The 14,441-nt window shown below is 43.3% G+C and overlaps 1 protein-coding gene across 8 annotated transcripts in view; it reads left to right on the top strand.

The window, feature by feature from the left end:
* Positions 1-14,441, top strand: part of LOC109918601 (rho guanine nucleotide exchange factor 10-like protein) — a 184,708-nt gene that overhangs the window by 130,520 nt on the left and 39,747 nt on the right. For all 8 annotated transcript variants that reach the window (XM_048615132.1, XM_048615131.1, XM_048615133.1 and 5 more), the window contains 5 exons: positions 2,713-2,858; positions 5,135-5,313; positions 6,743-6,858; positions 8,307-8,434; positions 13,566-13,666. In XM_048615132.1, the coding sequence (XP_048471089.1) occupies positions 2,713-2,858; positions 5,135-5,313; positions 6,743-6,858; positions 8,307-8,434; positions 13,566-13,666 (670 nt within the window). The remainder of the gene's footprint in view (positions 1-2,712; positions 2,859-5,134; positions 5,314-6,742; positions 6,859-8,306; positions 8,435-13,565; positions 13,667-14,441) is intronic.

Here is a 14,441-nt window from a genome sequence, read left to right as displayed (position 1 = left end):
TTACAGACTATTCCTGATGTACACGTACCTGGAATGATTGATTGCCTATTTCTTTTTCTGTTCTGTCTGTGTGTCTCTCTCTCTCTCTCTCTTCCACCCTGTTTCCCCGCACCCACCCCGCCAAAATTTGCTGCAATATTGGAAGTAGCAGCATGTTCCTCCACAGAGAACTTTTATTCCATTTGAACGATTTAGAATCTGAGCACAGAATATCAGCTGATTATCTGGGTTGGCAATATTCCGCAAATTAGAGACACTTCATTCACCGCCAAATTTTACTTTGTTACACAAGGCAGGCAATTTAGTTCAAGAACAGCATTTTGCCCCTTGATTGAGTCGTTCAGTGGCCATCTGAATGGGGCTATAGCAAAAACACTGGCCTTTTGTGTCTGGAGTCCATTTACACTAAAAGCCTCTAATTAGCTGTTCTGTGATTTCACTGCCCGTCCAGTGTTGTATAGTGTCACACCAATCGTGGTAACGCTAAGTTTGATGTCTACCTTGAGCTAGGATACATGCAGGGCAGTAGCCTTGCTGCTTGTGATTTTTCAGGCAGAGGATGGGAGTAATCAGCCAGGATTTCTCTGTACAGACTGTGCACAAATATAAACGGCCTGTACGTGTGAACAAATCGCCTGTGTGCCCTGAAAACAAATTGTGACTTCCACTTCCATACCTCATTCAGTGATTCCCCTGCTGTGTGTGTATGTGGAGTCTGGATGAAATTAGAAGTTAGTTGCCTGGCAATGGTGTCCATAATCTGGCAGTGTTCGCCCTCCTATGAATTCATACATAATTAATTGCCGTTCTGTGTCAGAAGTGAGGGCACTTGATAATGCGTCGGGAGGTTGTTAGATTGGCAGTGTGTAGGCATTAGCAGGCATCCCTGTCATGGAGAATGGAAGCTCACTTGGACAGAAGGCAGCAAATATTAAACAGTGGATAGTATACGGCTGGTTGCTTCATTGTCCGAGCTGACAGAGGTGAGCTGCCTTGGTGCTGATTGGTCCTGGGTGTCAGATCGTCCTCTGTGTAACTGAGCTGCGCGTCAACACGTTTACCAACTGCACCATGAGATGAGCTGAGATGCAGCTTTTCCGAGCCAACTGACATTTTGTGCGTGGCCATGTGCTGCAATTTGACTGGTGTAATTAACATAATGTGCAAGGAAAACTGCTGAGCGTAGAACAGTGGTGCCCTTTCTAAGATTATGCAATACCTCTTCTAAATGTAAATTAAGCTCAAAGAAGGTTGAACTCTACCTAGTGTTAGTGGCTGGCCAGCAGCTACATCATAAAATACAGTATTAAAACAATTTTAATAATATAAGCTTGCAGTATTGACATTTGATTGTTTAATAAGTGAGCAATTGACATCCTGCGCACACAATATAACAATGTGACAATGCCTTCACACAATGCTGAATTTGACTGCATTGGATTTATTTACATGTGGCTAAAGTTAGATTCTTGGGTAATGAGCAAATTTGATGGCATTTGTGTAAATGGCACAGACTTTATTAAAATCTAGGGGAAAGGGAAGTTTGGGAAATGTTGAATACTGCTTAAGTTTGAAGGCATTGCTTTGAAATGATGTATGATATACAGGTATTATGGAAAAACTAAGCACAGTTCTTCGTGCATTCTGAATATTAGAGTATTTGTCACTGTGTAACTCTCTCACCATGCTCCCCGCTTCCCCCCCAACACTTCCATGAAAAGTGTACACTCGTATATGACGTTTGGTTCTAAAAGTGTTGAATCCTACTGGGTGTTAGCGGCTGCTAAACAGTGTAGTGATTTTAATTAATTAACCAACCTGCTTTGTTGACGACAGGTTAATTTATGAGCTGGCAATCGCCATTCTTCATGCACTGTACAGTGACATATCTGGGTTCGGTTCCACCAACCCCAGGCTAATCTCTCCAATGCATTGTCCAAATAGCTATTCATCAAACAGAAATGCAGGCAGTGAACCTCAGTAGCTATTCAACTACGGGATGCATGACTGCTGAAACCAGTTTTGGGTTCACCCACATGCACTTTATCATCCTGGTCTCAGGTATGAGAAGCTGATAGATTTTAATTCTCTCTGTTTCACTTGTCTAACACTCCAAAGAGGTTGGTGTTAAATCTGGCAACTTGAAAATCTGTAAGGCTCAACTGCATGATCAGCCAATGGGACGAAGAATAGGAAAGAGCTGTATAAAATCATAGAATCATGTAAAGTGGGAGCCTGAGTAGGCCATTCAGCCCTTTTTTTGAGACTCTTCTGCTATTCAGTCTAATCATGGCTGATTATCCTACTCAATCCTGTGTTCCTATTTTTTTCCCCATACCCTTTGATCCCTATGGCCCTAAGAACGATATCTAACCCCTTGAAAATATTCAATGTTTTGGTTTCGACCTCTTTCTGTGGCAGAGAATTCTATAGGCTCACCACTCCACGGAGCGGGGGTGAGAAATTTTTTCACATCTCGTCCTAAATGGCTTACCCTATATTCTTAGACCGTAACCCCTGGCAAATTGCCCTTTTTAAATTGTAAATTGCCTTTGTCCACTGCACAGGCAAGGCTTTCACCTGGATGCCTGCCCTGATGAAAATGATATTGTAACCTGCTCCCATCCACATTATTAATTTAGTTTATAACCTCCCACCATAAAGCCTGTCTGTGCGTACAGTTTTTCACTGTGTCTTCTGATCCTGTTGCAGTTGCTAAGTTCTGGCCAGCGGCAGCTGATCCTGTGTGAGACTCTGACCGAGACGGTTTATGGAGAGAAGGGGCAGATCCTCAAGTCTAAGGAGCGCCGTCTGTTCCTGCTCAACGATCTGCTCATCTGTGCCAACATCAATGTAAAGTAAGTATCTAATGCTGCCAGTCCAGGCTGTTGGTGTTACCTCCCACTCACCCTCACATACAATCCTTGTTAAACTGGCTACTCCGTTTCCTTCTGGGTCCAATTTATGATCTGATGATGTCCGAACAAATTACCATTCCCACTCCCTTTTTCTTGCTGTCTCGGAAATAGTACAATGTAAATACGATTGGTAAATGGCTGTCCTATGTTGCTTTTGCTTCCTGGTCCCTATGCCTTGGCAGAATCTTAACATTATGGCAAATCTTTGAAAATGGGCTCTATTACTGCTATATACGAGGTGAAACTGTAAATCCTACACTTTTTTAGTTGTCATTAGGGACCTGAGATAAACATGTCTCTTAAAATAATTTCCTTGATTTCTCTCACTGGAGAGAAATAGTGAGTAAAGTTGCTCAGCGAACATTCCATTGTTAGACAAATGACGATGCCCTGAGGCCAACTAGGTATAGACCTCCTAATGGAGGGTGGGTAAATGTATTTTTTGAAAAAATATTTATGCACGGGATGTGGGCATCACTGACTTGGTTAGTATTTATTGCTGCTCGCTAATTGTCCTGAATCAGGTGGTGAATTTTTTCTTGAATCGTTGCAGTCCATGAAAGGAAGAACACCCTGCTTTTAGGAAGGGCGTCCCTGAATTTTGATTTGATTTATTATTGTCACCTGGACGTAGGTACAGTGAAAAGTTTTTTTGTTTTGCATGCGGTTCAGACAGATAAGACCATACAAAGTACATTAGGGTAATAGAGCAAAGAGTGAGGAATACCGTGTCACGGCTGCAGAGAAGGTACACAAAGAGCGAGATCAATATTAAATTTAAAATTTGAAGAACTTTCATTCAGAAAAAAAACAGCGGGGGAGAAGCTGTTCTTGAATCTCTTGGTATGTGTGTTTAAGCTTTTGTATCTTCTGCCCAACGGAAGAGGTTGGAAGACAGTATAATTAGTGTAGGAAGAGTCTTGGATTATGTTGGCTGCCTTCCGGAGGCAGCGAGAAGTCAATGGTTGGCTGGTTTGAGTGATGGACTAGGCTTTGCTTGCAACTCTCTGTAGTTTCTTACAGGAGTGACAATGAAGGATCTGTGGTATGTTTTCAAATTGGGATTGCATGTGGTTTGGAGGGGAACTTGTGGATGATGCCATTTCCATGTATCTGCTGCCCCGGTCCATCCAGAGGGTAGCTGTTGTGAGTTTAGAAAGTACTGTCTAAGGAGCCTTTGGTGAGTTAGTGCCATGCACTTTCATGGGATTTAGTCACTTCTGCTCACTAGCTTAAAGTCCAGCCCAGATTTTGTTGAATGAAAAGTCCCTCTAGTGGTTAACTATAGAAGTGAACTGAGTGTCAACCTAGTTATTGACGCTGACTGTTGACCCATGGCAGGGAATCGTTTCTGATGTGACACTGATTAGTAATTTGGGGTGGCAATATCACAAAGTGCAGCAGTGATGTTCTTTTCTGAACTTGAGATTTATGTAGAGGGAGCTTTAAATAATATTTGCTGTGTGGCACCTGATCTGAAACATGCTATTGCAGAAAAAGGGTCCTTTGCACGCATGCGTGACAAGCCCAGAATTTACATTGAAAATGGTCTACTACCGTACCGTAAGGGAGCAAAACCTCAGTCTGAAATTGAGATGAACTCATAACTATTTTTAAATATCTTTCACGTTTCTTCTCCTGTATCTTTTCCGTACATGTATGCAAGACTTCAGAATTGCTGTAAATGCTTCTTCATATACGTCCTTTGAACTGCTTTTGTTGAAATGTATTAGACGTGGCTTTTTCCACTGGGCTCAGTGCATTGATGCATTTGCACACCAAGGCTGGAAGGTCATTGATGCATTTGCACATCAAGGCTGGAAGGTCATTGATGCAATCTAATCTGTGCTGAGGTGTCTGATATCTGATGCAGGGATGTTACCACTCTTACAGTCAATCCCATTGTTCCTGAATTCAACTGAGGAAAAGAACTAACTAATTCTTGTCCCCGTTGTCCAGAACAGCCCAGTGAACCCTGCTGGAAAGTGAAGACAAATGGATATTGAATTGGTCTTGGCTGTGTGATGTTCTTGATGGGTAAATAGCTTCCCACCATTTGTCTTTTTCTGACAATTTGGGAGTTGGCATTCCGTGTTCCTCCTCTTTTACTCTACTGCACAACAACGCTGGAATTTATCCAGGTTTAACTTCTGGTTAGGTAATAGTACAAGATTGTGCAATAGTATTTAATTCCTGTTCCATAACCTCTGTTCTAGGAGTCAGCCAGACATTGGCAGCCTGGTTCCTGTCGGCCCGAAGTACACTGTGAAATGGAGCACCCCACTGCTGCAGGTTCAGGTAGTGGAGGTCGGCCTAGAGGGGAAAGGATACAACAAAGATACAATTATCTTTCAGCATCCAGGGAGCAAAAAGACCTCCTCGACCTCTCTATCAAGTAAGTTTTTGGGTTTGCTGTAGATCTACCAAATTCAAAATTTCCCCCCAATAGACATCTTGAAAAAATTGAAGCCTGTGAGATTAATGGAAAAGTGACTGCATGGTTACAAAAAAAAAACTGGCCAAGAGAATAACAGTCAATAGTGATTTTTTTTTTTAATGATCTGGAATGCAATGCCTCTCATGGGGTGGTGGATGGAGATTCAGCAAGAATTTTTGAAGGGTAATTGGATAATACTTGAAGTCCAGAAAATTTTGGGGCTCTGAGGAAACAATCAGGCTCCCTCAAGCCTGTCCATCATCTACAAGGCACAAGCAGGAGTGTGATGGAGTACTCCCCACTTGCCTGGATGGCAACAGTCAAGAAGCGCAACACCATCCAGGATAAAGCAACCCACTTGATTGGTGTCCCATCCAGAATCTTCAATCTTCTGGGAGGCGATGGCAGAGTGGTATTATTGCTGGACTGTTAATCCAGAGACCCAGACAATGTTCTGGGGACCCAGGTTTGAATCCTGCCATGGCAGATGGTGGAATTTGAATTCAATAAGTATCTGGAATTAATAAACTAACAATGACCGTGAATCCACTGTCAATTGTCGGAAAAACCCATCTAGTTCATTAATATCATTTAGGGAAGGAAACTGCCATCCTTACCTGGTCTGGCCTGCATGTGACTCCAGACCCATAGCAATGTGGTTGACTCTTAACTGCCCTCTGGGCAATTAGGGATGGGTATTAAATGCTGCTGAGCCAGCGATGCCCTCATCCCGTGAATGAATAAAGAAAAAAGTTCACTCCCTTCAATGCATAGTAGCAGCAGGGTGCACTGCAGAACTCCCCAAAACGCCCTAAGATAGCGCCTTCCAACCCATAACCACTACCACCAAGAAGGACAAGGGCAGCAGACACATGAAAACACCACCAACTGCAAGTTTCCCCTTCGAGCCACACACCGTCCTGACTATATTACCATTTCTTCAATGTTGCTGCGTCATAATCCTGCAACCTCCTTCCCAGCAGTACTGTGGATGTTCCTACATTCCCCAGAACTGCAGTGGTTCAGGTTGACGGCTCAGAAACCCCCTTTTTCTAGGGCAATTAGAACAAACATAGCTGTGAACAAATTTAAAAAAAAAAAAAATGCCACCGCAACAGATTCCAATATGGAAGCCATCCACCTTCCAAATTGGCCAAATTTTCAACAGTTTGTTAAATTTGCCCTGGAGAATGGAAATTTAGTTAAGGAGCCTAAGCGCAGCAGGTGATCCAGAACTAATATCTTCAGGAATGGGCTATTGTATGTGAGATTGCATAGTGTGGACAGACCCTCACTTGTTGATGCACTTGAGTTCTGACATTCGTGTAGGCTTTCCATAAACTGCTGGACACTCCACTCTTGATTTCATTTTGCTTTTCTTCCACAGGCAAGATTTATATGGGTCCTCCACGGCTTTACCAAGAGCTTCAGGAATTGCAACAAGATCTTATTGTTGTGAACCAGATATCGCAGCTCATTAGCACACTTCATGGCACTTACCAGGTATGACCCTTGAACTCTTGAACATCCAACAACAACATCAACTCTGAATTTCCAAACCACTTTTGGCTTTCTTTTCTGTGTAAGATCAGGGCATCTTTTTGTAGTGGTTGGGAAAAAAGCAGCAGTGGCCATTTTTAAAAAAATTTCCGCTCTGATGTCTGTCTCAACCAGAAGGGCTCCTTCTATCTTATCGTAAGGATTGTTTGAGACAGTGAGTGATGGATGCGTGTCGCCTCTCGGAGGAAGAGATACTGGAAGGTGTCACAGTGCATCTATCCCAGAAAGTTTGGCTTCTCTACAAAGATAATATTTGTTGATGGTTTGTGGGTGACGAGGTCAACCCCTCGACATGGATGATGACCTAAGACTTGCCCAAATAACAACAGCAAAGGCGTACTTAAAGGATGATCATTGAGGACCCTTTTAGTCTTAAAGTGGCACTTTTACTGTATTGACAGGCAGGAGATGCTGAAGCAATTTGCTCCAGCTCATGGTGGGTCCTGTGCAATTCTGTCATGTGTTTTTTTTTTTAAAAATGCCCGATTTGGATGTTTCTAGGAAGGAAGCTCACATTGCCTTAGAGATGAAAGGATGTGAGGATTACCATCATTTCCGACGATTCAGGGATCAGAGCACCACTGGTTTGACACCCATCTCCTGAATAACTGTTGTCTTAACATCTTCTCCCTCCCATCCTGAATTGATCTCTCCATCCAGCACTTATTGAGCACATTGCAATACACATGGCATTTTTTGCCCCTGCATGACCATAGCAATAACAATGATCTAATTTGAAATAATGGTTTCAAGAAAAAGTAACAGTCCTTTCTCATGTTCCACAGGTAACACAGCGCAATATTGCAGATTCTCTCTTAATATGGCACAGTGGCTCAGTGGTTAGCACTGCTGCCTCAGCGCCAGGGACCCAGGTTCAATTCCACCCTCGGGCGACTGTCTGTGTGGAGTTTGCACACTCTCCCCGCATCTGCATGGGTTTCCTTTGGGTGTGCCAGTTTCCTCCCATCATGCAAAGATGTCCAGGTTAGGTAGGTTGGCCATGCTAAATTGTCCCATGGTGTCCAGCCTAGGTGGATTAGATCTAAGCAGTTGTTCACAAAAGCAAAATCTGAATAGTGAGCCTTCTGTTGGGGGTGGGGGATCGATAGGATTATAACTTGAAGGAAAATCTCTTCACCTGAAGAGCAACTAAACCACAAACAAATGACAGACAAAGTTCATTGATGTGGATGAAGTGCTGAGAAAAGTGATTTGGTGAAAATGGAGATTTGTTAAATGTGACCCTCCCTCCCTTTCCTGCTTCTGTGATTTTTGACCTTTTAAAAGGGAACACTTGCATGTCTTATGTTTAGATTTCTTTATGGGATCTTTGTGATAATACCTAGTCGTCTCAACCAAGGTGGCTTACTCTACTCTGTCCCATTCTCCAGAACCTAAACCTCATTGTTGCCCAGGATTGGATCCGAGCCCTCCAGAGGCTGATCAGGATTAAAGAGGACGAGATCCAATCAGCAAACAAGTGTCGTCTCCGTCTCCTGTTGCCAGGGAAACCGGACAAGTAAGCAGCTTTGGGAGGGCGGTGGGGGATGGAAGGCTGATGGTGATGGCGGTCAGAGGAGAGTCCAACTCACAAGTTGAAATGTTATTTATCATCAGGTCGGTGCCTGTGTCTGAGAGAACATTTACTTTTGACCATTTACACTTCATTTGCCACAGAACAGAAACAGACAAGCTAGGAAATAAAATTCCTGGAATTCAGCTGTTTTTCTTTTAATTGCAACATGTAGGTATCTCGCCAGTAAACACTTTTGAAGGAACATGCTTTTCCTGGTTATATTTTTGGCCGACAGTCTCGTTCCTTTTTTTTTTATTCGGGCAGTCTTCACCCGTTTGGTCATGAGCATTCTCCTGGATGGCCCCTTCCGAGACGTGATCTTTTAGTTTTGCTTCTGAGATGCAAACTGACCTGAAATGTGTTTGCACCATTCTCTGTTTTCTGCTTCACATCTCCAGCAACACCTGAATGTGTTCTTTGGCAGTAATATCTGGTTAATTATTTTTCATGTATTTTTTTTTCTTCTGGAGGATGTGATGAGAGGAAAGACCGACAAGGCTGGCCATGCAATCTGTGTCTAGACGATTCCATGTTGCATCTGATGCGTGTGAGCCAGTGGTGAGGATATGGAGGATAATTTTTGCCTGGTCCCTGGGGTAGAAGCTACACTTTTTCTTTTTCTCCCCCCTCCGACTTAACTAAATGTAGACTGGAATTTCCTGTGGTTTCTAAACCCTGTCAACTGGCTGAAATGGGGAATTGAAGTCCCCACTGTGTTAGAATGGATTCTTGTTATGATTTTTCTGGGGGTTGGTGATGAATGGCCAGAGCAGAAATAAAAACACATAGTGCTGGAGAAATTCAGTGGGTCTGGCAGCATCTATGGAGAGAGAGAGAGAGAGAGAGACACACACTGTTTTGTATATGGTATGACTCCTCTCGAATCGTCAGCGCAGGTTTGCTGTCCAGTTGACGACAAAGATCAGACTTTTGAAGTTGAAGGGCCTGTAGGAAACCTTCTCTCTTCAAAGTAGCTGCTGCGTGCTATGATGGAGGTGCCCTATCTTTCAATTTGAAGGAAATCAGTGACCTTCGTCACGAGGCTGCCACAATGGAAGCTGGAAGATTGGCAACAGAGTTGGTCATTGTTAGACAGCCAGTAGGCACTGCTGGTGCCAAGCAAGTGTTGAATGGCAGCAGTGAGGAGGCAAGTGTCTAAGCCTATCTGGAGCACTGCCCTTTCAGTCCCCTCGGATCTACCACTGAGAAGTTACCTTCATGCAGCTTAAACCCTCCCATGCCACCTAAAATAATAGACACATACAGTCCAGGAGAGGCCTTTTGGCCCATCTAGTCCATACTGCCAAAGATGCAATATTATCTACTCTATTTTAACTTTCCAGCAATAGGCCAATAGCCTTGAATGTTATGCCATTCATCCAAATACTTTTTAAAAGTTGAGGCTGCCCACCTTAACAATTCTCCTGGTCAGTGCATTCTGGACCTCCCCCCACCCTCTGGGTGAAAAATGTTTTCCTCAGATCCCTTCTAAACCTCCTTCCTTTCACTTTAAAAGTGTGCTCCCTTGTTTTGACTCTCTGAATGAGGGGAACAGCTGCTTTCTATCCACCATTTCCATTCCCCTCACAGTCTTATACACCTCTGTCATGTTCGCCCTCAACCTTCTCTACTCGAAAGAAGAAAATGCAAGCTTATTCAGCCTTCCTTCAATGGTGAAATGCTCCGTTCCAAGCAACATCCTGGTGAATCTCCTCTGTACCGTCTCCGGTGTAATCACATCCTTCCTATACTGCGGTGACTAGAACTGCATGCACGACCTGGAAACCAACTGGGAAAATTAAGCCGCTTTAGTAGGCCTGCTCACCTCAATTAGCTAATTCCTGCTGTGCTCCCATCCTGGGATGGGCATGGGACTGGGGACCAGGTACACCAGCCAATGATCGCCTACTTCCAATCCCAGCAGAGGTTTAAAAAGCCTACACTACATATGAAGATCAATCAAAAGCTGAGCTGTGAAGGGGAGATGCATATCTGAACCACACCGTGAAAAATTTGATTTCTATCATCTCCAATTACTGCTACATTTGGCCTCTGTTCCCCTGAATTAGGGAGTGGGAAAGATCAAAGTTCTCCAAACACGTTCTGGTCCTGTGACTTTCCCTGCTGGAACGTATCTGGGTGTTGGAACGGTTGTGTAAAGGATTGATTTGATTTTTTGATTTACTGTCATGTATACCGAGGTACAGTGCAAAGTGTTGCCTTACGGGCAGATTGTTCTGTTATCCTGATCAACTTGTACAGTACAGATTCAGGATACAATGTTACAGCTACCGAGAAGGTGCAGAGAGAGATCAACATTAATGCTAAAGAGGTCCATTCAAAAGTCTGATAACAGCGGGGAAGAAGCTGTTCTTATCTGTTCATATGTGTATACAAACTTCTATATCTTCTGCATAACGGAAGAAGGTGGAAGAGAGTTTAAGCAGGGTGAGAGGGAGCTTTGATTATGTTGGTTGCTTTCCTGATGCAGTGGCAAGTGTAGGTGGAGTTAATGGATGGGAGGGTGAGTGCCTGATTGACTGGGCTGTTTTCACAACTCTCTGTTGTTTCTTTTGGTCTTGGGAAGAGCAGTTGCTATACCATGCTGTAATGTGTCCAGATTGGATGCTTTCTACGGTGCATCTATAAAAATTGGTAAGTGTCTTTCTTGCTATGCTGAATTTCCTTAGCCTCCTGAGGAAGCAGAGGAATTGATATACTTTCTTGATTGTCGCTTTGATGTGGATGGATAAATTGTTGGAGATTGTCACTCCCAGAAATTTGGTGTTCTCTATCATCTCCACCTCAGTGCTATTGATGCAGTTAATCATAGAATCCCTACAGTGTGGAAACAGGCCCTTCGGCCCAACAAACGCACACCGAACCTCAGACGTCCCACCCAGACTCATCCCTCTACAACCCACCTAATCTACACAACTCTAAACACTATGGGCAATTTAACATGGCCAATCCACCTAACCTGCACGTCTTTGGACTGTGGGAGGAAACCGGACCGCCCGGTGGAAACCCATGTAGATACTGGGAGAATGTGCAAACTCCACACAGATGGTCGCCCGAGGGTGGAATCGAACCCGAGTTCCTGGTGCTGCGAGGCGGCAGTGCTGACCACTGAGCCACCATGCTGCCCCATTAAGGGCGTGCCCTCCACCCTGCTTCCTGAAGTCAATAACTAGCACCTTCCTTTTGCTGATTTTGATGGAGAGATTGTCTTTACACCATGCTGTTAAGCACTCAATCTTTTTCCTGTGTACCATCTCGTCTTTGTTTGAGATCCAACGTACAGCATTTGCACTTAAATGCGATGAACTTCCCAGTCAATTTTTTTTTCTTTTATTCATTCATGGAATGAGGACATTACTGGCTAGGCAGCATTTATTGCCCATCCCTAATTGCCCAGAGGGCAGTTAAAAGTCAACCACATTGTTTTGCTTTGGGGCTAGAGTCACATACTGGCCAGACCAGGTAAGGATGGCACTTTTTCCTTCCCTGAAGGACATTAGTGAAGCAAATGAGCTTTTCCAACAATTGACAATGGATTCAAGGTCATCATTAGAATCTTAATTCCAAATTTTATTGAAGTCAAATTACACCATCTTCCATGGTGGGATTTGAACCTGGGTCTCTGGATTAGCAGTCTAACGATATTACCACAAAGCCATTGCCTTCCCATGCCCTAATACCGTGTATTTTAAGGTTACACACACTATTTGGCTGCTATAGTAAGCTCTCCAGAGGTTTTCGGTTTTCTTGGGGACAATCGATACCTCCAAAACAAACAAAGGCAAGACGTATACAACTAAAAGGGAGGTTTGGGTTATGTTGTAGAACAGAAAGACCTAGGGGTTCAGGTACATAAGTCTTTGAACTTTGCATCACATGTAGATAGGGTGGTTAAGAAGGCATTTATCACACTTGCCTTCGTTGCTCAGACCTTGGAGTATAGGAGTTGGGACGTTATGTTGAGGAGTACTGTGTCTGGTTCTGGTCTCCCTGTTATAGGAAAGATATTATTAAACTGGAGAGGGTTCAGAAGAGGTTTACCAGAATGTGGCTGGGAATGGTGGGTTTGAATTCTCAGGAGAGGCTGGACAGGCTGGAAATTTTTTCATGTGGATCATAGGAGGTTGAGAGGTGACCTTACAGAGGCTTATAAAATCATGAGGAGTATAGATGAGGTGAATAACAAGTATGGTTTCCCTAGGGTGGGAGATTTCAAGAATGGGGGTATATTAAGGTGAGTGGAGAAAGAGATTTTTTTTTTTTTAACACACCTGGTTCACGTGTGAATGAACTTCTAGAGAATGTAGTTGATGCGGGTATGGTTACAATGTTTAAAAGATATTTAGGTAAGTACATGAATTAGAAATGTTTGGAGGGGTAGGGCCAAGCGCAGGCAGGTGGGATTTGTTTAGCTTGAGATCATGGTTGGCGTGGACTGACTAGACGAAAGGGTCTGTTTCCGTGCTGTATGACTCCATGACAAGTAACGAGGGGAGAAAATTACGAAAAGCAAAAGAGGAGGTTCTGAATGCATCACAGTAGGATGAGCTGTGTTTGTCTAATTTTGTACAAGTTCAGCATCTTGCTTAGCAGTGTGTCCATAACAGACTGCGTCAGCGCCACACAAATCTGATTATATATTTCCAGCCAAGGATTTGCGACAGGCTCTTTCACAGTGATATTTTGAAAACCCTATATGTTTTAAATGACACAATCTTTTTTAAAAATGTGGTGGGTTGACATTTCTTAATAAAAATGTATCTCAGCTGCATTGGGTACTAAGTGTCTTTTATTTAATAACTGATTTAGCGGGATTTCTTCTAAAAGATGCATTTTCTAAACCTGTTTCCACACGTCTTTATGGAGGTTGAGGAAGCTTAAGCTTTTAATCTACAATTTACAGCTGCTTATTCTCTGAGGGGCTTCTCTGGAAACAACCTAATAACAACAAAAATCTTATGCTTTGCTTTTTGAGAGCAGTTGAAGATTTCTGCTGACCAGTAAACTAAACTGATTATATTTTTCTCTCTCCCTCTTTAATCCTTTCCTAAAGGTCTGGAAGACCGGTCAGCTTTATGGTGGTATTCAATACGCCGAACCCTCGCAGTAAGATTTCCTGGGTGAATCGGCTGCATATGGCTAAAGTTGCACTAAGTAGGTAATGGTCTAGAGGAGCCAGAATCTACAGCTTAAAGTGTAACATTTACCCACCCCTTACTTTTTCAAATCAATATGTATAGGTTACATTCCGCAGGCCTGGCAGCATCTGTGGAGAGAGAACTGGTTAACTTTTTGAGTCCAGTATGACTCTCCTTCAGGAACCTTCAGGTTAACTCTGTTTCTCTCTCCTTTGATACTGCCAGCCCGCCTGAGTTTCTCCAGCATTCTCCTAGTATGTTTCAGATTTCCGCAGGCCTGTCTTCTCACACTGTTGGATGTGGATTCATCTCCTTGTTGCTGGGCCTGCAATTATGAGCATTTCCCACAGGTGGGAGCACAGAATAATTCTGAACTTTGCAACTTTACAGTCAACCGCCCACACCAATGTTGTAGTGAGTGGGTGGAAACTTTTGCCGTAGGTTAAATGCATCTTAGTTTTGGTTTGGTCATCCATTGAAACTTTGAAAGATGACCAGTTAGGCACAAATTGTATGAACTCTAGTACGTCATGGAGTCCTTGGATTATTGGTAGTTAACAAGTGTGAACCTCAGTGGTGCAAGATTGGGTGTGGAACTGTATCTGGATTTGCAATTGTGCTTTGCTAGAAAAGGAGAGATTATTTGGTGACCGTAGTAGTGCTTGTAGAAATAAAGGCTAACAGTAACTTGAGAAAATCAGAACTTTGTTTGCGTTCAATAAATTGCCGGCAGAATGCAACATAAAAGTGTGGTGACCTTAGCCATGTCGTGGAGCTTGTGCTGAAGCAAG

Source organism: Rhincodon typus, chromosome 31 (assembly GCF_021869965.1).
Source record: "Rhincodon typus isolate 14 chromosome 31, sRhiTyp1.1, whole genome shotgun sequence".
NCBI lineage: Eukaryota > Metazoa > Chordata > Chondrichthyes > Orectolobiformes > Rhincodontidae > Rhincodon > Rhincodon typus.
Note: the sequence above shows the minus strand (reverse complement) of the source record. Positions and strands in the feature narration are given on the sequence as shown.